The sequence below is a fragment of the Nyctereutes procyonoides genome, unplaced genomic scaffold (assembly GCF_905146905.1).
Source record: "Nyctereutes procyonoides isolate TBG_1078 unplaced genomic scaffold, NYPRO_anot_genome, whole genome shotgun sequence".
Classification (NCBI taxonomy): Eukaryota; Metazoa; Chordata; class Mammalia; order Carnivora; family Canidae; genus Nyctereutes; species Nyctereutes procyonoides.
In genome coordinates this window covers 11063347-11087902 of record NW_026575033.1, presented here as the reverse complement: position 1 = coordinate 11087902, position 24556 = coordinate 11063347, and the positions used below count along the sequence as shown (strand labels likewise).

At 42.9% G+C, this 24556-nt stretch overlaps 1 protein-coding gene across 1 annotated transcript in view; it reads right to left on the bottom strand.

The window, feature by feature from the left end:
* The window catches only part of LOC129504510 (WD repeat-containing protein 49-like), a 48692-nt gene that overhangs the window by 23970 nt on the left and 166 nt on the right, over nt 1-24556 (bottom strand). Inside the window, 6 exon segments of the mRNA XM_055317231.1 lie at nt 2271-2422; nt 9005-9110; nt 10442-10507; nt 14854-14887; nt 18425-18494; nt 21057-21174. Coding sequence (XP_055173206.1) covers nt 2271-2422; nt 9005-9110; nt 10442-10507; nt 14854-14887; nt 18425-18494; nt 21057-21174 — 546 coding nt within the window.

Here is a 24556-nt window from a genome sequence, read left to right as displayed (position 1 = left end):
ACACAGAACGGATAGCTCTAGGAGTTAAGCAATTGAATGCTTTGCGCTGATTTCCTCATCTGGAACATGGAATCCTTTACAGAAATTTTGTGAGGAATAAGCGAGGAAAAGGATGTCAAATGTCTGGAGAAGCCTGGCATGCGGGGCATACTTCGTAAGTGAATGTTGGTTCCCAGTACTACTACTTTGCCTTCTCTCTCTTTCTTGTCCCTCCCAGTACTCAGCCCTAAGGCTGGGCTTCTCAAAAAATTTCAGTGGACCTAAAACCTCCGACTTAGTGCCAGACTATTCCCAGTGGGTGAAATCCCTTTCAAGGAAGAATAGCACTTGGCAGAAGGACGACTAGCACTTTCCCAAGAATGGTCTCTGGACTGCTGTAAGTGAAGTCTGGCCTGTGGGGAAGGATGAAGGAAGGGCTTGGGGGGCACAATCGCAGAGAGAAAGTGCTGGGCCTCAAGCCAGAGCCTCCTGGCATTACCTATATACCCCTACCCCAATATGAAGAGAAAGCGCTGAGTCTGAGTCTCCCCACTTCACAGATGAGGAAGCTACCAGAAAGTTAAGAAGGACCAGGTAACTTGATCAAGATCACAAAGTTCCCTGCGACAGAGCAGGGACTTGCAGACATTATCTGACACTTAAGTGTTGGCACTAGAGATCCCGGCTGTTCTTGCTAGGAGGTAGAATTTCAGTCACTTTGCTTAAAGGAAAAAAAAACTCAGTCCAACAGGCTGTTTTTCTACACATTGATACCATGTAGAACAAACAGCGATTCAACGGACTGTAGTCCCATTTTTCAGCAGGTTGCTTTGGCATCTTGTGCAGAGATGCCAAAATCATATCATATACGTTGCCATTATCATAAACAGGGGATGTGAACCCTGCAAACCACACTATTCAGCCTGAACCTTCCCTGCTTCCTTTCCTTAGTCCTCAAAGACTATGGATTTGGGAGTCATCCTCCTGCTGAAGAGTGAAGGGAAAAGCTGCAGGCAGGCGGGGAATGAGGAATGTGTTTATCTCAGGGCAGCAAGTGGGGAAAGTAATCATGGACCATGTTTGAACCAAGAGAAGGCTATAATGATGTTTCTAGTTTTAGTATGTATGCAGAGGGCCTGAAAGTTCTCGAGGCGCAGGCAGTGTGCCCTGCGAGCTCTGCCAAGGCCAAGGGCAGGAGTTGCAACTTACCCCAAGGCCTCTAGACCCAGGGAGGCAGAGCCCATTTTCTCCACCACTCACAGGTGTCTTTTAGGAGCTCTGCAGGCTCTGCAGAAGGAAGACTAGACAATGTGCTTCCCATTGTCTAATTTAAAAACAAAACAAAACAAATTAAGCTCTCCTTCCCCTCTGAAGTCTCAGTCAGACTTTTGCCCATCTGGTGGGAGGAGCACGACACAGGAAGAAGGCAGCGGGAACTCCTGAGAGAGGAGTTCTAGTCGCAGCTCTGCTCCTGACACCCTGCCTGACCTTGGGCGACTCATTCCTTCTCCAGGCCTCTGTGCACTCATTGGTAAAACTGCAGCATCACACTAGGTGACTTGTGGGTATCTGGGAGGCAGGATTTAAACTCTTCTGTAAGATTGGGCAGTCTCGGCAGAACAGGGGCAGGCACTGAAATGGACATTCATGCAAAGGGGACAAATGTCTCAATGACCTCCCTGAGTGTGGAAAAGACAACCAGGCACCACTTTCCTTGCCAAGGAGGAAATGAAATGTGGCCTGGCAAAGGTGTGCCAAGGAAACTAAGGTGGACTCATTTGCAGAGGAATCCGAGATGTCTTCAAGACATTCAAGCTCCCTGACCCTGAGGCCCTGGGCAGGAAAAGCCCACAAGGGACCCTCCTTAAGGGCCTGTTCCATCACCTGGGCTTGTACTGTCCCTGAATGGCTACCCTGCTGTAGAGACAAGGTCTCAGATGTGGGCCACTGCTGCAGCAAGTAGGGCTGATGCTTTTGGACTGAATTAAAAGCCCCCAGATCTTCTTGGACAACTCACTATAGGCATAGGGCGAGTGGGGCAATAAGGACTCAAGAGGTAGATTCCATGTTTCGGATAACAGGGAGGTGGTGTTGGAGTAATTAATGGGAAATGTTAAAGGGAGCTCACCAAATACAACATGTAAGATTAAAGACTTGGGGGCATATAGCTCAGGAGCTTACCCAGAGATCTTAACTGTGGATCATTATGTAGAAGGTTGCAAGCAGCTACCCTGAGCCCTTCAGTACACTCCAGAGAGCTACAGCTTGAGGCCAAGAGTATAACCTCATACCTCAGTCTCAGGTGTAGGAGTACAACTGTGTCTGTGGCCACACACAGGGCCCTGGAGAGGGGGAGATAGAGGCAGGCTGCGAAATCCCCCTTAATACTGCTGGCTTTGGAGGAGGTGGTCAACAAGCAGCTATCAGTCTCTAGGTCCCAGATCTGAGGAAGAAATGAAGACAAAGTAGCTGGAGGTCTGGGACAGGTTACTCTGCCGTGTTTGCAAAGGCATTACCTGTTGCGGGGGTCTGGTTGGGACTGACCAATGTTTAAAAACTGCCCAACCTCCCACCTGGCCAAAAGTGGGGCCCTTGTTCCTGAGCCCCTCTGCTGTGCTAAAACCACGCAAGGAGCAGAGATGCCTGTGCCTCACTCCCCACCACAAGGAGTGGCCAGTGGCTTCTCTTCTCATGGACCATCTTTCACAGTGTAGGTCTGATACCATGGGTCCGATGTGTGCACAGAGCTACCTATATCCCCCAGCTGTGTTCCCATTTTTCAATCAGTTCCTCAAAATCAGACACTGGGGGAACAAACCTCAGCATGGCTTTTGGTCAAGGACATGGAGGTTCAGAACCCCCATGGCTGGTTTGAAATCCCAGCTCTACTGACTAATGGGTATGTGGCCTCGGCCAAATTACCACATTCCCTTTCCCTCTGTTTCTTCATCTGTAAAATAGGGAGACTGATAATGATGCCTAACTTATAGGGATTAAAATCTTAGAGATTTTTAAATATTAGTGAAAAATAGTGTTTTAGCTGCTAGGCCATGGTAAGATGTCACATGATTAGAATGATATTATTGTTAATCATTTACTATGATTATTATGTAAGTCATGCCATGGCTCTTGTAGTATTTTAAGGTACTGTAATCTGATGAAAGCTGCAGGGGATGATGGCCACATCCCTGGGGAAGAGCAGATGGGCCCAAGTGTAAAACTGGGAAGACAGAATCATCACGAGGGCAACTGTTGCGTAGTGAGCTGACGTGCGCCAGCATTGTGCTAAATGCTTTCCGTGCATTGTTTTATTCATTCTGTTATGGGTTGGATTATGTAACCCCCCCCCAAATCTGTATGTCAAATAACCCCCCTGTATCTCAGAATGTGCCCTTATTTGGAAATAGGGCTGTCACTAGTAAAATTAGTTAAGAAGAGATCGTGATGGAGTAGGGTAAGCGCCTCAGACAATATGACTGACATCTTTGTAGGAAGGGAAATTTGGAGACAGACACAGAAAGAGGGAGGAGACTTTGTGAAGATGATGGCAGGTATTAGGGTGATGTTTCTATAAGCCAAAAGTGCCAAAGGCTGCCAGCAAACCTTCGGAAGCTAGAAGTGAGGCCTAGAAGAGAGTATTCCTCAGGTTGGAAGAACCAAACCCTGCTGACACCTTGACTTTAGCCTTCCAGCCTCTAACACTGTGAGACACAAATTTGGGTTCTTAAAGTCACTCAGTTTGGGGTATTTTTTTTTTTACAAATGAATATGATCTTAAACTGAGTTTGGGAGGTAGGTATAATCCACTGAGTTCCAGGGAGGTTCAATGACTCTCCTGTTGGGACAGAGCCAGTGAGCAGCTAGAGTAGGAGTCCTTCTCAGCCTTATCACCCTCCAAGACTGCACTGGAAAATCCGAGGACTAAACTGGGTAAGATGTCCTTGGATGGCATTTCTTTCCCCTCCTTTGCGACTCCAGGAAGCAAATCAGCTAACAGGAAATTTGAAGCATTCCGCCCCCTAAGCAAGACTCTTATTTGTTCTATTTATACTGTTTATTTTCCTTAGTTCTCCCCAGCAGGTAGCAAAGTTCTTTTGAAAGTTCTAGCCTGCTTTTTTATCTGTTATTTTAGGTCATGGCATAAAAGGCAGGAAGCAATAAACTCTGGGAGGTCAGCACGCGGGTGATAGTAGTGATCAAACTAAAATAGTCCTATGGAGAGGTGACCCCAACAACTACTTGTTCAAGAGGCATCTCTCACTCCTTTCTGGAGTATTGATTGCTTGAAAAATGCTAATTTTCCTGGATAGAAAGGTAACACACCCAGTTTTTGTCAGCAGTTATCCATTCGTCTGGTAATTTCTTCTTATTTCATGAGATAATGTTACTGAAAGAGAGGAAGTTTTAATGAGGGGCAGGATGAGGTAATTCTGAAGCCTGGGAGAGTGATTTTAGACGGGATGCTATAGAGGGACCCCTACGAGGTCTGTGAAGAGGAAAGGTGGGAATATACTCTCCTTACTGTTGTTGAGGTTGACTCGGCAAGTTGGCATTAAATCCCCAAAGTAAAAGAAGCTACAACGAATTAGCATCACTGACTTATCTATGGCCTATCCAGCATCCTCTTGTCTTCTGTGAGAATTGTCTCTCTGATTGCAAGCAGTAGGCAGGAGACCCAAACCTGGTCCATCTGTGTCTTCCTTCAAATTTTTTTGGCTGAAGCTGACAGTGAATCTGAAGTTGAGTTGTGAGTTCAGACTGGGCATCAATGGACCCGGCCATTTGGAAAGAGATAGCCTTTCTGCACTAGGAGTGGATAACAGTGTGCCAGGGAAGTGCAGGCAGAAAGCATGGGAATAACAGTGCCATCTTTGAACCCAGCTGTCCATGAGGCCATCTATCTGATGATCCAGTTTCAATAATCAATAAATTATCCCTTTTTAGCTTAAACTACTTGCGTTAGATTTTTGTCTCTTTGGCCCAAGAGTCTTACCTGGTAAAACTACTTCATGATGAGCACAATTCATACATTATCGTTTATGAGCACAACTAACCTACAAGGTGGGTCTTTCTTCCATTTTACAGAAAAGCGACCAGTGTCCAAGAGATTTAAGTCACTGAGTTCAGAGGGATTGAATACTTCACCCAAGATCACCTAATTTCTGATAGTTTCAGAGTTCAAATTCAAGTCTGTAATTCTCCAATATCTCTCCATGCTGTGCCCCAGCCCCTCAATGCACACTCTCTGTCTACAGTGGAAAGGTGTTGCTGGGGAGTGGCCACCAAACGAAGGCACTTCCTGGTTTCCCTTTCACCCAGAGTTATGAACTCATTGGTGAAATGTGAGAGAAAGTGATGGGTCATTTATGGTTGGAATTTTTAAGAGGCAGATATGCCTTATCTTCTCTCACTCCCACTGTCCTGGGATGAAGAAGACTCTGAGAACCTTGGGACCCTGCATGAAGACAGCCTGGTTGAATGGAAGAAAAAATGCCCCTCACCAGGAGCACTGGCCTTGGGTGTGACAGCAAACAGAAATAAATTTCTATTATCTCAACCTATGGAAAATATGGGGTTTATTTGTTACAGTGGCAAGCCTTATCTTAACTAATACACCATGCTATCTTCCTTCAAGAAATAACTTTTTTTCCATGCTAATTCCTGTTGACACAAAACAGCCCTCTTTGTGGTATGTAATATTAAATTCACAGAAAATAACAAGTGAAAACAAAAAACTGAACCTGTCATTTTACTTTCCTTTAGGGTAATGCCAGAAACCAGCAGACTCCCAAAACGTTTCATATGTCCCCATGATTTAGAGAAGTGAAATATTTGGGCTGAAAAATCAATTTGAAGAACGAAGACTATCTGATCAGGCATGCTAGAAATTTAGCTGTTTGGTTCCTGGTTGATTACTTTTTATTTGATAGGAATAATGTATTCTGAAATAAATTACACACCATATTTCCAAGATAGGATTTCAATATATTTTAAACACATTTTGGGAAGTGATTCAATATGCCTGAATCATCACAGGCAAGATGCTAATCTTGTAATCATGATTTTAGATTGGAAGAAAATGGAGAAGCACTAGGAAAAGAAAATAGGATAGGAGACGTGTCCTCACATACAGAATTATGATTATCTGATGGTGCCAAGTTTTGAGAAAAAAAAAGCTCATTAAAAATATGAAGTCTCCAACTTTGTGGCTTTGGAGGATACCTTAGGATGGATTTGATTTTCAAAATAAATCAAATACTGAGGTCCATGAATCTTCCCATTTTAATCAAATTTGCTTGAAGGACTGAACTGAGTTTGGGTCCTGGTTGCATCACCAACTGTGATCTCAACACCTAATTTTGTGTAAAATGCCCTCATCATTGCCATGAGATGGACTATGAGCTCACAATATAGGAGCCATGTCCATGTACCCTGAGAGCAAAGCCCATCACAGCGCCCCTGTGCTCAGTCTTTGAGGCTTTTCTCCCCATTGCTCATTCTTGCTCTCTTTTCCATCTCATCCCCTCCATGGCTTAAAATTCCATCTAAATGCTAATAACTTCCAAATTTATATCTCTAGCTTTGACATCTCCCCTCAACTCAGGATGAGTCTATCCAACACATGTACGACAGAGTTCCTGATCTTATGCTCCTTTACTCCGCCATCTGCCCTGTCTCAGTGGGCTCCAGCCCAAAGCCTTGGCATTCCCCTTGACTCCTCCCTCTCTCCCCTCCCTCTCCTTTACAAAATAACAGTTTTATTGAGATATAATTCACATCCCACAAAATTCACATTTTTCAAGTGTACAAACTCAGTGGGTTTTAGCATATTCACAGAGCTGTGCAACCATCACTACTGTCTAATTTTAAAACATCTTCATTATTTCAGGAAGAACCCCCCATGGCCATTAGTGGCCAATCCCTATCCCACCTCACTGCACCCCCTCAGTAACTACTAAACTACTTTCTGTCTCTGAGGATTTGCCTATTCTGGACATTACATATAAATAGCATCATCCAAAACGTGGCCTTTTGTGACTGGCTTTCATGTAACATAAGCTTTTCAAGGGTCATGCATGTGGTGACATGCATTAGCACTTCATTTCTTTTTATTACTATATGATATTTCATTGTATGGATATACCACATTTTGTTTACTCATTCATTTGTTCACGGACATTTGGCTTATTTCTACTTTTAGTCTATAAGGAATAATACTGCTATGAATATTCATATGTGTTTATGTGAACATAAGTTTCCAGTTCTTTTAAGTTTAAATCTAGGAGTAGAATTGGTGGGTCATGTGGTAACTCCATGATTAACATTTGAAGAACCACCACAATGTTTTCCAAAGTGGCTGCACCATTTTAAATTCCCACTAGCAATGCATGGAGGGCTTCAATTTCCCTACATCTTAGCCAATGCTTGTTATTTTCTATCTTCTGATTTTAGCCATCCTAATGGGTATAAAGTGGTAACTCATAGTGGTTTTGTTTTGCATTTCCAAAATGACTAATGATGTGGAGCATCTTGTCCGGGATTTACTGGCCATTTGAATATTTTCTTTGAGGAAATTTCTATTTAAGTCCTTTGCCCAGGCTATTTGTGGTTTTATTGTTGAGCGTACAGATTTTTTTTTTGTATTCTAGATTCAAGTCCCTTATCAGATGTGTGATTGACAACATTTTCTCCCATTCTGTAGGTGGTCTAACCACCTTCTTATTGGTGTCTTCTGAGGCACAAGGTTTTAATTTTGATGACATGAAACTCACTCATTTTCTCCTTTTTTCTCTTTTGTTTTTGATGTCATATCTAAGAAATAATTCCCTAGTCTGAGGTCATGAAGATTTACTCCTGTGTTTTCCCCTAAGAGTTTTGAAATAGTAGCTCTTTTTATATTTAGGTCTATGGCTTGTTTTGAGTATGGTGTCAAGTAAGGGATTGAAGTCCTAGATTGAGGTATAGGCAGGTTTGCTTTCCTCTGAGCCCTTTCTCCTTGGCTTGCAAATGACCACCTTCCTGACATGCCTTCACACAGTTGTCCCTCCATCTAATTGTACTGATTTCTTCTTATAAAGATACCAATCATATTGGATTAGGACCCACCAATACAACCTCGTTTAACCTTAATTACTTCTTTACAGGCAGTGTCTCCAGATACAATCACATTCTGAGGTACCGGTGGTTAAGACTTCAACATATAGATTTTAAAGGGACGTGATTCAGCCCATAGCATCTATAAATCATTTATTATGTGTGTGGTCAGTGAGCTGATTTATGTACCTATGGAAAGCTGTGATACCGACCTGCCTCATGCTCCAATTCCTTTGATTCAGACTGATCTAAAATCCCACCCTCTGACCCCATGACAGTCGAAAAAGAAATATTGATGAAGTCATGAAAACTTTTTCATATTCATATGAAATGCATATGAAATGATGGCTAAAGCATATCGATGAAATTTTTGGAGGGTATAAAAATAGTGCAATACAAAGGTCACAGGGCAGCTGAGTTTTAGAGGTGGATAGAACTGTACATATAAAGAGAAGTGTGAAGGCAAACAAAATGAAGGTGATGATACCGCTACTCCTACCAGGGCCAAAAGGATTTAAATTCTAAGAAGTACAGACAACATTTCAGAAAGGGCCCACTTGCCCTATGTGTATTGCAAAATAAGATAACCACTAATAATGAGGGACTGCTGCCTCCACAATGTCCCCATTCTCCATCCTCCAACACACATTCTCCCAGAGGAATGAGGACAGCATGCAAACAGAGACTGAGATGCTTTAAGGTTTACTCATACCAACAATACCAGGTATAGAAAATTCTCTAAGAGACTACCCCTCAATTGCCCACATATCTACTCTTTCCAAAGCAAACCCACAACTGTAACTGCCATTTGACTATCTGCTGATGCAGAGGCTTCCAGAGCTTCACAGAGGGGAAAGAAAACTTGAAACATACACATTCTCTATCTGTAACTCTGTTGGACAATGCATCAGAAAGGTAAAGGGGCAAAAACCTTAATAGTGTTGTCGGTAGACATGGAAAATATTTTGCTATCCTCAGCGGATACATGGATGTAGACCACTGGAGCCATGTGGCTTTTCAGCATACCTGTTGGTTTTCTAGAATGGAAAAAAGAACAGATGAACACCAAGCAGTTCCTATGTGCTATTTCTAAATAAAAATGCAAGACTAAACTTGGCCCGGATCTGGCAGTTCTATTCAGCCTGGAGGAGGGTATGTCTCCTTCTGAAATCACACAAGTATATATCTTGTGTGATAAAAGGACTGAAGCAAATAATACCCAGTTATAGCAACATAACTCAGTGTGAGATGAAGCTCTGGGCTTTGTTTCTCCAACTGCTGACAATATCACTATAAAAGGAATAAATGAGGAAGAGTACAGGATGGTGCTGGACTAGATTCTATGTCAGGTTGTTGCTTTATGCAGGCCACAGTTAACAGTATTCAGATCTAGGGGGAAGGTATTTTTAATATGAGTTTATTTTAAGGAGCTCTGAGGGATCACAATGCCCTCAGGGTCACAGGGCTGGGTGTGTAGTGAGAGGGTGGGGAGGCAGGGCCCGGAGAAGGGAGGCAGGGCTGAGGTTGAAGGGGAGAACACAATGTCATTTTATAACCAAGTCACTGGAAGGTAAATCAATTCTTCTCCGTCACCAGAAAAATGGGAGTCTAAGGTAATAGAAGTGGTTAGAAAATAATTTTTTCTTTCTTTCTCTTTAGGCATCTGACATTGTGCTAAACACTATACATGGGTGACCCCATTTATGATCTTTATTACTACAGGAAGGGTAGGTACTCCTGTGATCACCATTATCGAGGGGGACACTGACTGCAGCCCTCCTGCAGGATCACTGGGCTAGAAAATGACAGGGGTAGGATCAGGTCCCATGTGCCCCCCTGCTCATGGCACTGTCTCTGCAGCTGCCTGCCCTGCTGAGGGACATGGGTCACCTTGACATTCCTCCACTGATGCCTGGTATACAGGTTCAATGAGGAAGCTTGGCACCCCCTAGATGACTTGTTCTTGTCTACAAATCCTCACTTACCAGTGCACAAGAAGACTACTCCCCATGTTCCACTCTTCTTCTGTCTTCAACACTTACCAACGAAAATGACATAGTCTTTTAGAATCAGCCAAAATGCATTTGAACCTCAATTCTGGCATTATTTCCAAAAAGTTATTTAAGTTTTTAAGCTCTAAGCTTCAGTTTCTTCATTGGTAAATGGGGCCAATGAGTTGCTTAGTAACCCCAAAGAAGGAGTCTTTAGTGGCCACCAACAGAAGTTTCCCGGGCTTTGCGTATGGGAGATCAATTTTGGACAGGGGTTCTTAAATTATCCTCAAAGGGAATTAGCCATCCCCTGTCTTGCGCTCATGTACTTTACTAGGTCAGTGGCACTTTGGGTTGGAGAGAAAAAGAAAACTTACCCTGGCAGATAAGGATTCCAGACTCGAATGATTCGGTCCATTCCACCTGTCAGCAGCAGGTTCCTTCTCTTACAGAATGAAAATGCCTTGACTCCTTTGTAGATGTGAAAAACAGTTTGATCACATCCTGCCCGCCTTTGGGCAAACCAAGGAATGCTTGTTTTCTTCTTGCCTCGACATCTTTTCTAACACCCCTTATCTCTTTCATCTTTTGCTTGACATTTGTTGTTCCCATAGTGCACCCTAAAAATATTTACAGAAAAACAAAACATGACTTATTAATACGATCAGTAAATTTTCTGACAAGTTGCTGATTTTTAAAGGTCTTGGTCTTGTTTTCAGCAAGGTCTACTTTTTTCTTCCTCTTTCTGGTCCCTGGTGTTACACCATGGAGTGCGAAGGATTAAAACTGTGTCTGTAAGAACAGCAAGATTGATTTCCCCTCCTTTTTTAGAAGAAGGCAAGAAGGGTCACCCAGGGAAGGAGGAAATGGAAGAAGGCCAAATCATTCTGAAGAACCTAGCAAATTTCTACTGAGCACCAGCACTGTGCCAGGGTCTCCGTATACATAATTTTGTTTGAACCACCGAGAAACTCAGTGAGAGAAGCAACTTTATCTCCATGGGACGGATAGGAAAATTTACACTATAGGGGTTAGGAACTTGTCATTAAGAAGACAATGAAACCATATCTCAAACTGTGAATCAGAGCTCATGGAACTGACCTATCAGTTTCATCCACCAACCAGCCAACTTTCTCCTATAATTATTTTGACATATATATTTAGTCAAATGACTATTTTGCTTATGAATCTACTGAACAGTAAAATGAAAATAGGAGCAACATACTGAAACAATCAAAGGCCTTCCTGTAGGTGTCAGACATGAGTCTCACCAGAAGATCATGAAGGAAATCCCCATCTAGCTTACTCTGACCTCCGATCTCAGCTGTGTCCACGGTGGCTGAAGGGCCCTGTATGAAGCAGGTGGAAGCCTCCCCCTGCACCTACGCCCAAATAAGAATTCTCTTTGGTGATTTGTGACATCAGCAATTACTTGAGGGATGATTGGTTTTGTCTGGATGTCCTGTGTGTTACATATCTACCGGTAAGAAGTTACCAGTTCAACTGTTTCCCAGGAACAAAGAGAAGAATTTATTCTTTGGGGAAGCTGGACCAAAGCCAGTGCATGCTTCATCTCAGAGGGGGGTGCTTCTTCAATCCAGTAGACTCTCCTCAAGTGGGACTCTGATGCAGATCTGCTAAGTTTCAGGAGAAGTGGGAAATATCTATTTTCATTGGAAACCTCCAGAATTTTAAAAGTTAGTGCACAGCTTCAAAACATATTTTATATCTGTCTGTGGCCGCTTGTCCCACTGCTGCCTCTGGAGACCTCTGGTTTGGGAGCATGTTGCTGTAGGGGAGGACAGGAAGATGTCTGGGAAGGGAAACGGGGCTGTCATCTTTCCACTTCTTCTGAGCCTTTTTTCCTCAGAGTCATCTGGCTATTCTTCAGTCCATGAATTCCATTTCTGAATGACTGGGGTATGTGATTTCCACCTTATCTGGGGCTGCAGCCCAAGTGCTGGGACAGTTTATTGATGGTATGTTGAGGTAACAACCCTGCTGTCCACAGTTTCTCTGAGCAGTGGTGAAGGGCTGGCTTGGGTAGGGTAGCTGGCTAGTCCCCCTGGCCCTGTCCTTCCCTTCCTCCTTTGGTATGCAGCAGGAAGGTAAACAGCCTTGAACCCAGGGCTCTTTCATCTGCTAGACAGAGGGGAAGGGAGGATAAGCGCTGAGTGCAGATAATTACTTCAGACGGCAGAGTGAACCTGTGTATCTGTGTGAGCACTTGAAGTATCAAAGCAATGCAGCAAACCCTCCTCAAACACCAGTTTGACACTTTCACCCTTCTTGTTATGAGCAAAGATCTGAAACTTCTAAGCAGGTGTGTCACTTTATTTTTATTTTTTTAAGTAGAGGGAGAGCAGCCAGTTCATTTGCATGATCTCTTGCAGTTCTCTTCCAACAGAGCCAGACAGAGATACATGTTTAAATGGTTGTCATGGAAACCAGAGAGCCTAGCTCTCCCCCAAGGTCTGAAGGGAGGATGATGAAAAGTTTAAAGCAATCACCATGGAAACCTAGAGCAGATTCAAGGCAGGTTCAGATCCCCAGCACTCTAACTAACAAGCAGACAAGTCTTCAGGTGCTGGAGTCATACAGGATGGTAGATTATGTAGCTGCTAGCACCAGAGCTGACCCAAGAGCCACATCCACAGTTATGGGCTCCCAGCATCCCCTTGGATTGGCAGTGAGGTGGATGTGTTTCCCCAAAGCTCAGACTTTCACTCTTCCTCTTTTGAGGTGGAGCTTGGAGCCTCTCCTGCCCATCCTTCCTTTTATCTTATTCCCCCCTCCCATCAGTTTCCTCAGTGTGGCAGGAGCCCACAGATCTGTAGTAATAAATGGAGCCCTGCCCACGTCTGCAGACGAAAGACTTTCAAGACCCAGCCTTGGTTTCTCCATGGTCTCTACCAAGATGTATCTCCCTTTCATGTTCACTAATAACCAAAATGAAGTCAAAGATTCCTGTCTTCTATGACCTTGAGTAAACGAATACACTTGAAAGCACTTCCTATACTTCAGAGCCCTTTCTGTAACTCCCATTTAGGGGTGGGGAACTGGTGCTATAGCACCCTGTGGAGGAGTGTGTGTGTGTGTGTGTGTGAATACATGGAGACCTGACTGAAGCAGTGATATATGTGTAGGACACTGTGAGAACATGCTTCCGGGGCAGTAGATGGGGAGATGGAAAGAGGATATAGCATAGGAGGAAAATACTTGACACCACAGAATTCTACTTTTCCTGGAAGGCAATGCTTCAGGAGACCACTTGGAAAGAGAGAGGTATGTAGTTTGAATTCTGACCACAAATAAGTTCATTCAATAAATGTTTGTTGAGCACCTATTTTGTACCAGGCACTAGTCCCAGTACTTGGGACACAACACTGAACAAAACAGAAACCTCTACTTTTGTGGGGTTCACCTTCTGATGGGGGGGCAGACCATAAACAAAAAGCAAGAGATAAATAATATAGTCTATTAGAAGGTGATTGGATTTATGGATGTAGAGAAGGGTAGAATAAGGTAAGGAAGATTAGGGGCTGGGTTGTTACAGGATATGTATGAAAAAACTGGGCAAGGAGGACCTCACCAAGAAGCGAAAGCTGAGCAAAGACTTCAAGGAAATGAGGGAGTGAACGATGCAGACAGACATTTGCAGGGAGAACCTCCCAAGCAGAGAGAGGATCCAGTGAAAAGATCATATATTCCAGAAGATTGGTGTGAGTGGGATGGAGCAGGTGAGGGAGAGAAGTAGAAAACCGGGCCAGAGATATAAGGGTTGGGTTGACACACAGGGCCCTGGAGGACTTTGGTTTTTACTGTGAAGGAGATGGGAGTCCAATGGATGTGGATGGGTCTGACTTCTAGTTTTCCAGGCTCTTTCTAGCTGCTGTGTGGAAAAGAGACCATAGGGATGGGATGGAAACATGGAGAATTGCAAGGCTCCTGTAATCCAGGAGAGAAAAGCGAGTGATTCCAACTAGATGGTAGTAGGGGTGGAGCTGGGGCAAAATGGCCAGATCCTGGGTGCAGTATGAAGACAAAGCCCACGGGCTTGGTGTGGGCTATGGAAAAGATGGCCAAGGGTGGCTAGTAGGTTTTGGCTGGAGCAACTGGAAGGATAGACTTAGAACCAACCTAGCTGGGGAGGATGGTGTGAGGGAGAAGACATGGGTCCAGGTTTGGATTTAATTTTGATGTCTATGGTGATGTTCTATGTTAGTTGGAAATGCCAGACTTGAAGTTTGGGGGCAGAGCTGGCCCCAGAATTTGGGAACAGACAGTAATGGTGCTGGAGGGGGTCAGCGAGGGGCTGATGGAGATGGAAGCGAAGAAGAGCAAGGATAGAAGTCTGGAGCTCCAGCAGCAAGTCATGGAGTCATGTAGGAATATGGGAGGAAGGCAGAGAAGGAGCAATGCGATGAGCAGGGTGGAGAGAACCAAGAGAGGCTGGAGGCTAGAGCCCAGTGAGAGAAGTGCAGGAAGGGAGCGGAAGTTACCTGTTGCTTCAGGTGCAGAGAGGCCAGTGGGATGAGCATCCACCCTGCATTTAGCAGCACACAGGGCCCCGGTGGCCCTGAGAGCCCCTGACAAGAGTGAGTTGGGAGGTGTGACAGGGACAAAGTGGGTCATAGACTGGGAAGTGAGGCACTGGAAGGACCAACTGCAGGTAGCTCTTTCCAGGAGTCTGGCTGCAAAGTCTGAGTCCCAGTTTCAGCACCACACCAGAGAAACTTCAGAGCTGGTAACTGGGGTGGGGACAGTGCTGACTTTTCTTATCACAGACTTGTCTAGACCTCTAGAGACACTTAATAGTGGTTCTGAGTATGAGCAACTTTAGTGGTTCTTGCTTTCTGGAACGTGAGACAGAAGAAGGGGTGGTCAGGAGACTCATGGCAAAATTAGGGATCAGGGCATGTGAGCTGGATGGATCCTTACAGCTCATATCCAGCATTTTATTGAACTAGAAATGGAGGCCTAAGGTCACAGCTCTGTTAGTTGCAGATATTTCATTTGTTGGAATTATCATCACCTTCTTCTTTCAGCCTTCCTAACAGGCTCTCACCTTCTTTTTTTCTTCCTACAGCTCCACCCCTAGATTTTAAGGGCCTGTTTGGAACTCACCAAGCAGTACATATATAATGAATAAAATATTTAACACTTTTTAAAACCTCTCAGAAGTCAACCACCCACATAGTGACAACAGCCATTTCTTTCATGATGCCTTTCAGCCTAATTGTGCCTGATCATTTCTGAGATTTGGAAAGGCTGAAATGCTAGGGTTTTTTTGTTTCCTCCTTCCCTTTAGAATTTTGTTCCAGTTGCCATCGAACATCATGGAAAATCAGTAATGAGTCATGCCTGAGATCTCAGCCTCCTATGAAATACCACCTTGCTTCCCCGAGGCCCTTTCCACCTCTGATTCACAGCCTTCGAGCTCACGTTGTCTTTCAAGGAAATCTTCCTTTATACATTTCTGATTCACTGACATTTAAATCACCAAAGCATTAGGAAAAGATGTGCAGTGGTTATGAAGTTTCTTGGGAATTTTCATTAGACATTCTTGGAACTGGGAAATTGTGGTTTTCTGGAATGATAATGGATATGAATCCTAAGAAACTAAAATTCAGCCTTGAGAAACTGAAGCAGCTCAAAATTCAGTGTTTATGCAGAACAGAAGCAATGAATCCAGAACGAAGTTCTCTGAGTTCTAGCCCTGGCTCTGCAAGTAACAGAGCTGTGACCTCAGGAAACAAAACAAAACAAAAAACTCTAGGATTTCAGCCTTTCCAAATCTCAGAAATGCCCAGGTGCAGCTAGCCAGGTGCACCTGGCTGGGCAGTAGACATGAGTGTCTATGTCTGGGCTCTTCACTGATAACGTTTCTCAGGCTGCTGCTGTCAGGTACACAAAAGCGGTCAAAGATGGCTTTTATTGGCTACAACTTTCTTACTATGTTTTGAAACCAGGCTGTCCTAAAACAAGTCCCAGGACCCGAGGGGCAAACTTTTCCAGCCCAACTCTACAGGATGACAGGTGGATTCCTGGCCTTGGGGTAAGAAAAACCAGATTTGCATCCCAATTCCCTCTTCCAGCTAAGTGACCCAATGGGCAAATTTTAGCTTAGGTGTCCTCACTGGTAAAATGGGATATGTGCACAATTCATACCTCACCTGGCTATCATGAATATCAAACAAGAAGTGTAATGAATGTGAGTGGTTCTTGCCCTTGGCAGCAAGTTAAAGCCACTGTAAAGAGTCCAAATAATGCAGAAGTCTGGGCCATACCTCCTTGAACAGTAGTTTTAAATCTTTAGAATCACTGGGGGAGCTTTTAAAGGTGTCGATGCCCAGGCTTTATCCCAGACCAGTCAGGTCAGAATATCTGAGGATAAGACCCAGGCATCTAGCTTTTATTAAGTCCCCAGATGATTCCAATAGGCAGTGAAGGCTGAGAACCACCAATGAATGTGAAAGTTCTTACAAATTAGTAAACGCTAAACACATGGAAGGAATCACTGTTAGAATAAACTTGAAAATTAAATATGGTGATAGTGATGCTGAATAATTGGATGGGGCTTTCCAACATACTCTCAAGGGCTGCACAAAATAAATATAAAGTTTAATGAAGTAAATATGAGGAATTGAGAAGATCTTCAAAGGGTAAATTATTAGAAAAAATTATAAAAATATTAGTATAACACAAAAAAGAGAAAATATTGTTATTGTGACTAAAAGATGCTTCTTGGACTTGACATGTACATAAGTCACCCTCAGTTCTTTTTCAAGTGTAGACTGATTCCATTGTTCCAAGGGGAGCCTGGGACCCTGGAATTCTAGTGCACACACAGGGGATGCCATTGCTGTGCATTCAAGGATTACAAGCACCAGCCTGGACAACCTGGATTCCAGTCCTTGGTCTTCCATTTCTGAGTTGTGTGACTCAGTGCAGTCCTCACTCTTCACTTTTTTTTTTTTTTTTTTTTTTTTTTTTAGCAAACCTCCTCTTTCCACTCTTACTTCTGAAAGCACACCTCTTCATACATCATGTGGTTGGAGAGACACTGCCAGGTTCTTACCGCCCCTGCCTTTCCTGGGTCATTTGACTTCCAATTGTCCCAAAGATGGGCCAACATGCTCCATTGGGAACCTTCTCAGGAGCAGCTGGACTGGGGACCCAGAGTGGCAGCCAGTCTGTTGGTGGCAAAGTGGCATGACAGATGGGCTCTTCACCCTCTGAGGGATCCACTGTGAAGAGAGAAAGAGAGAGAGAGTTGGAGCAGCATCTGAGCCTCTGCTACCAGGATTTCCCAACACTGGGTTGCACTTCTGCCCTTCTCATGTCATCCAAGAAATTCTCCTTTTGCTTTCCCATTTGAATTACATTTCTTTTAATATTGAAAAAAAAAAAGTCTTGAATGATACCTCAGGACAAGTTCTATGCTTCGCTTTACTCATCTGTAAGATGACACTAACGGTGGGACCTAAACCATAAGGTTGTTTTGGAGATTAAAATAATACAATGAAGGGGCTTAGTACAGTGTCTGATACTAGTGTTTAGGGCCAGAGATTGCATTTACTTCTGACCATGAGCTGGTATCCAGGGAGTGATCCTTTATAAAGGATCTTGGTTCAAATCTAGACCAGTCCTTCACCCAGTACCAGGATGTCTGCCCTCCATCTGGTCCAGACAAAGTGATTCCCACGTGAGCGGCACTGACTTGTTCTGCCACATTCCCTACTTCATGGACCCAGGGTCAGCCTGGCCAAGCCCATACCCAGACTAGCTGTGCATTGGGGGATGTAAGAGTGAGGGATGGATTAAGATCTGGGTTCTCCCTCGGCCTTTCTCTGAATGCATTTGGTCAAAGTCCAGCTTCCAAAAAACGCAAAGGTCTTCAGGTTCTGGGTCTTTCTGTTGCCATCACAGAAAGTGTTATTTCCAGTGTGCCTTTTGAATTGTAGATATTCCTCATTCTCACTTCACGCAAATGCCCCAAGATTGCTGTCCTATGTTGACATTACTGTATATTTAATATCTTGTAACACATTAGAGGTGCTCAAATGGTGTAGCCTGAGGTTGCCTGAAGTGGATTTTGCTCTTATTTCAAATCAACAAATATTGATTAAGCTCTCAGTATTTGTGAAGCCCTGATAGGAGTGCCCTCCCTCACTCTGCCTCTCTAACAGCATAGTGTGAGTCTTATAAAGCTAAAGGCAAACCGAACAGTGGAGGTTGTCACATTTTGAGCTGCAGAGTGTGGGATGCCTGTTGCAATGCAGAAATTATAAAGGTGGGAGATCCAAGGATCTGGCACACAGAGAACATTACGAACGTAAGGGAAGTGAAAGCAGTACCTATTACTAGAGCAGTAGGCTCATGGTTGGAGCTTGAAATGACGGCTTTGATGGAATCATAGTAGTTCAGCTAGAAATGACAAAAAAAGACAAAATGCTAATTAATATGAAGATCACACACCAGGTCAAGAAAGAATTTGTAACAATACCTAAAGCATTCTCTTGACACCCATTTTTAGAAAGAGAAAGGAACAACTTCCTCAGAGGATAGGCATATTTTTAAAAACCCACTTTTGCAAGTGGGCAGACGTGTAGGTGGCCTGGCGGAGTGAGTGTGTGGGGGTTCTCTCTCCTTGACGCTCGCTCAAGGCTAACACCAGAACAACAATTCCTGGGTATCCTGTCTGGCAGACTGTGCTGAAGTTTATACTATGTATTTTAGATATTTCTGAGAAAATCGGAATGCTGCCTACATAGCTGCAGGGGTTTCACAGAGAAAACAGCGTATCCTTCACTATAAATCATATTTAAATTGGACGCTATGCTGAGTATCATACTGGGAAGGGTAAAAGACTCTCTTCCCCTGTCTTTAAAAATCAAGAACCAGGCTCTGAAGCAGCAGATGTGCCAGGATTAGGGAACCAGGACCTTCGGGCTGGTGCCAGGGCTGGTCTCAGGTTCAAGGGACAGGGGTTGGTGGGATTTGAGGAGTTTTTCTGATCTTAGAACACTTCCTCCCTGGAGGAAGTCCTTATTAAGGATATAAAACATGTAAAATGGATAAAGCCATAGTAGTGTTGAAAGAGCAACATATTAGCTACAAGAAATGATTGGTTTCTCTCTTAGACCTTCCGGGCACTATGCTAGGTTCAGAGGGGCATGCCCAGATGATAACCCTTAGTTCTAACCCTCAAGGAGGGCAGAAACCAGAGAACCAAAGACACAGGAAGACAAAGAGTAAGCTTGTGGGGCGGGGGTGGGGTGGGGTGGGTGGGGTGGGGAGAGGAGACAGGGTTTCTGGAGCTTGAGGCCTCATCCAGCAGAGCAGGATCCAGTGCCCTGAGCAACCTACAGAGCTCAGAACTGTCTCTGTCTTTTCTCTGTTGCAATGGGCTCCCTCAAGATGGCTCATGTGGCAGACTTCCAAATGGGGACTCCAGGAACACACCCCTGGGGTGATGGAGAATTCTCTGGTATAGCCTCTCTCTGTTAGCCCCCTTTTTACATGGCCAATGCCAATGCCCGGCTTTGTTTACCCCCCTCACCCCACCTCTCCTTGTGTGGCCATCCCTTGGATGGCACTGACTCTAGATTTTGGTATTGTTCTTTTCACCTTCCAAGGCAATGAGGGCTGGCAATTCAGTGGGGCAAAATGTCCAAGTAGAAGAAGCCAGGCACAAAAGGCCACATAATATATGATTTTATTTACATGACATGGCAAGAAAAGGCAAATCAATAGATAGAGAAAGTAGATTAGTGGTTGCCTGGCACTGGGGGTGGGAATGAAGATTAACTCTACATGGTTAACAGAGGTCTTATTGGGGTAATGGAAATGTTCTTAAACTGCATTACAGTGATAACTGAATAACCCAGTAAACTTATCAACAATCATTAATTGTACACTCAAGATGCATAAATTTATGATATGCAGCTACCTCAGAAAAGTTTAAGGAAGTAAAGGTCTTGTACCAATCACCTTTGAAAAATAATAGGTATTACATACGGCAATTTTACATGTGGCTGTTTAGTTGGATTGTTTTCTTTTTATATTTTTACTTGATTCTCATTTCCTTTCTACTCCAGAATTGGTATTTTATTTTCTTCTTCTTGTGTTTGAAACTTGGTCAGTGTTCATCTTTTAGACAAATGCTATGTTCTTGGTCCAATTTTTCTTCCCCTTGAATTTTCCTTTTCACTTAGCAAATAAATTTGGTTGTTTTCCTATTTTTCCTTTCACCCACTAATATTCTCTTTTCTTGCCTTAAGCCCGATGTGTTTAGGAATAGACAAAAGATGTTGGCAGGAGTCTCTCCTCCCCTACCTGGTGTTCAATCAACCCTGAAAACCCTTCTCTCTCTAATCCTCAGGAAGTGTCCACTCTATATTGGGTTTCTGTGCTGCCTTAACATAAAGAACACTATCTTGCTTGCTTTTGTGTTTAAGAAACACTAATTTAGCTTCTCAGAGCCAGTAAAATTTCAGGGAAAGGACTCTCATGTCTAAAGTCATATTACTGGCCCTAAACAAAAAGAGAAAGGAAATCACACTTACTGTCTTCAGATCCAAATGATGATGAATGGGAACCCCCAAAACAAGCATGCCAGGAGTTCAAACTGATCAATCTCACTAGCTTCTAGAAACTAGATGTTTATCATTCTTTGTACTATTCTGGGTATTTCATACAACATTTATTTTTATTTGTTTTCAGCTTAATTAATAAAGTTATCTTGGGAATAGTGGTCACTCATTAAACAATACATATATATATGCTGTCTGGCTGATATACCTGGAGAGATACATCAGTCTGGCAAATCCCAATTTACTTTTATTTAAACTTTTCTTTCTTTTCTTTTCCCCTCCCTCCCTCCCTCTCTTCTTTTCTTTTCTCTTTTTCTCTTTCTTTCTTTCTTTCTTTCTTTCTTTCTTTCTTTTTCTTTTCTATTTCCTTCCTTTATTTTTTCCTTTGTTTCACCTGAGTAATCCAGTCTCCATGCACTTTCCTGCGAATATAGTTTACATTTGGAGAGGTCACAGCGTTATTAATGTTAATGTTTGGCATGTTCTCAATTTTGGGCAGCTTCTTCCACGTTCTAAGGGAAAAGATAAAAATCTCAATTGGATATGAACGAATTCCCTCCCACATCCTGTTTATGCCAACCAGGAGTCTTTTCTCAGATTATCCTTCTGGTCAGGAATTCCCTCCCAACCTCTGAGGCCTCACTAATTCCTTGATGGGCTCCTCTCTGATTGTGCTAGACCTTTTGATCCCTTCCTTTTCTGGACTCCAGGATATGCTTGATGTGTACTGCTTTTGTTTTCTCACTCAGACATGTACAACCGGAAGGCTTTCAGGGCCCCCACAAGGCCCAGTAGAGAATAAGGATTCAACTAATATTGACTAGCTAAGGACTCTGAGTATCCTGAAGTCAAATGGGAAGAACTTGGAAATGGCATCAGTGACCACACAGAGTTATAAAAGCTCTTTAATTATTGAGCAATTCACATGAATGTTCTGGGAGACAGACTGTCCTTCCACAGCTGAAGCAGGAGCAAAACATTTGAAAAAAAAAAAAAAAACCAGGAATGCTTCACTGTGGGGGACCCATGTCTGCCCAACAGGTATTCTCATACCTCTTGTTTGCTAACAAAACCAAGGCACAGATCCCTTGATATCAGAGATGTCCTATGACTCAGTTCTGGCCAATTTGGATAAGGTAAAATCAGCAAGGGACCCTGGGAAAATATTTTGCTTCTTCAGAAAATGTGAAAATAGTGTGGGAGCAGTCTCTCTCTCTGTCTCTCTCTTCCTCTCTCTCTGTCTCTGTCTCTCTGTATCTCTCCCTCTCTCTCTCTCTCTCTCCCCTTCTCTCTCATTTTTCCTCTTCCCTGGCTGGCATTCTTTCTGTTTTTAAACACAGTTAATATGTGACATGATGTCTAGAGCTATGACAGCCATTGTGAGACTATGAGGCACAGGTTGAAGGACAAAAAGCCAACATACTAAAGATGGTGAAGGGACATAATAGAGACTGAAGGCTCTTCATGACACCGCTGATAAGCTAAAGCAATGCAGCAACCACCTATATCCTGACATTTTTGTTAATGAAAGAAAGATAAATTCCTTTATCTTTTGCCATTTTATCCTGCTATTTAAAAATAGCAAACACTTAACTTTTTACTACGTGTCAACTACTCTTCCAAGCACATTATACATATTAACCTATTTACTCCTCAGCATAAACCTATGAGATAGGCACTATTAGTGTTCCTTTTTTTTTTTTTAAAGATTTTATTTATTTATTCATGAGAGACAGAGAGAGAGAGAGAGAGAGAGAGAGAGAGAGAGAGAGAGAAAGGCAGAGACACAGGCAGAGGGAGAAGCAGGATCCATGCAGGGAGCCCGATGTGGGTGGGACTCAATCCCAGGACTCCAGGATCAGGCTCTGGGCCAAAGGCAGGCGCTAAACCGCTGAGCCACCCAGCGGTGGCCTATTGTTCTTTTTTTTAAAAGATAAGGAATGTGAGGCCCAGAAAGGTTAGATAACTTGCCAGAATTCACAAGTAGAAGAGTCAGGATTCAGACCCAAGCAGCCTGGATTACAGCTTAAAGCATTCTTAGTAGCTAGACTAACTGTACACAAGAGTCTATAATTGATGCTTGGGTAGTTCAGCAAGTCACAGAATTATGGACTGTTTTAGAGCTGCAAGGGATCCTTTGAGATGACCTTGAAAATATTTGAGTTAGATCTAACCTGGAACGGTGATCTCTGACTCACTGAAACCTGTAAGTAAGCCATTTTTATATATACCATCAGCAACCATAGAAGTGCGCTGGCTTCCCCAAAAGCAGTCCCAATATTGGATTTTTTTCCCATAGTAATTAGGTTTTTTCCCCACTGTATTAGTTATATCATAATAAAGTTCTCTTACTCTGCACTTTCTATTTTTTATTTTTTAATTGATCTTACTCTGTATTTTTTCATTGCTATCATGGCAGTTTATTTTTTCATTTAAATTGTTCATTACTTTTGAGCACTTGTAAGTATTAAATTTGTATGTTTCAAGCCACTCAAAAATTATTCCTTGAGACTCTTCTGTGAGTAATGATTCTATCAGACTGATGAGACCGTCTAAATTGGTGATCACTCCTCACTTCCTCTCAGTTTGGTTATAACTTTTGCTGTGCTATCTCACATCATAAGGGGTGAGGGAGAGTCTATGCAAAGACTCATGTCTCCAAATTCCTTTTCAGGTTTCCTCACCTCTTACACATGCCTCTCCAACCATCTTTGCCTGATGAAGCCCTTTATTGCTGAGTTTTCTCAAATGTTCCACCCAAGGCCCTTCATCCCCAACCAACCTAAGCCAAAGAGTACAGAAAGTTATTAATTGAGTAGAGCTCAATTCCCAAACTTCAGAACTCAGGACCCATTATTTGTCTTGTTTCTACTTTCAGATTATGGCACCTCAAAAACCAATGCTGGCTACCTGACAACCTCCATTGTTACCTGTGGAGCTGTTCTTTTAAGATTTATTTTATGGTCTAAATTGATTTGGCTTCCATAACAATACCCACAATGAATCTGATTTCACTGGTAAAATGGAACTTTTTCCTTTAAAAGCAGTTTTCAAGAAGCGGTTTAAAATGTCTGGTATTGTTACTTTATGAAGTGCCTATTCTTCAACAATAGAGCAAATAACAAGTACATCTCCTCAGGCTGCACTCTCCTTTGTGGTACTTTGAGAATCCCTCAACTCACTTTTTCTGTCAATTAACCTCTCATTTAAATTTCTCTCTCGAATAAAAACTTTTCTGACCTCCTTCCATTAACCTCTTCTTCATAATACCATTCATCATCTGTTACTTTTCTCTAGATACATTTAATTTCTTGGAAGAAATTTTCATGACAGTAATGGGGCAGAAGAGAAAAACTGGCCAAGTTTACAGACTTAGTGAGATTAAGGAAATGGTGATGGTGCTCAGGACTCAAAGGTGACTGATTTTAAACATGCATTCATATTTCAAGAGATAAAAATCTAGAAAACACCCTTAAATTCTGCTGGGAAACATGCATTCAGTCTCTCGTGCTGAATTACCTGATGGGGACAAAGTCTCTAAAACAAGGAATAAGTACTTGACTGTAATTTATATTCCATTCTCATAATAGTTTCTGTTTGATCCATCAATATTTTTTTAATTCAGACAAGATTCATAATCTGTTTTTTTTTTTTAATCTCCACCAGGCATAAAGCAGATAGATTTCCTGGGTTACCTATGACAAAAGCTGTTCTTGTCTGAAGATATCTACAGGAGAAAATTAAATCATCTTTCTTGTATCAGTTTTTCATCCATTCTGAAGAACCTTCTCCACATTTCTGGCTTGATGAGTTTGAGTATGTTTGTATCGGGAGCCAATTGTTCACGTTGAACTTTATCTTTCAGTTTGTCCAAAAAAAAAAAAAATCTAGCAC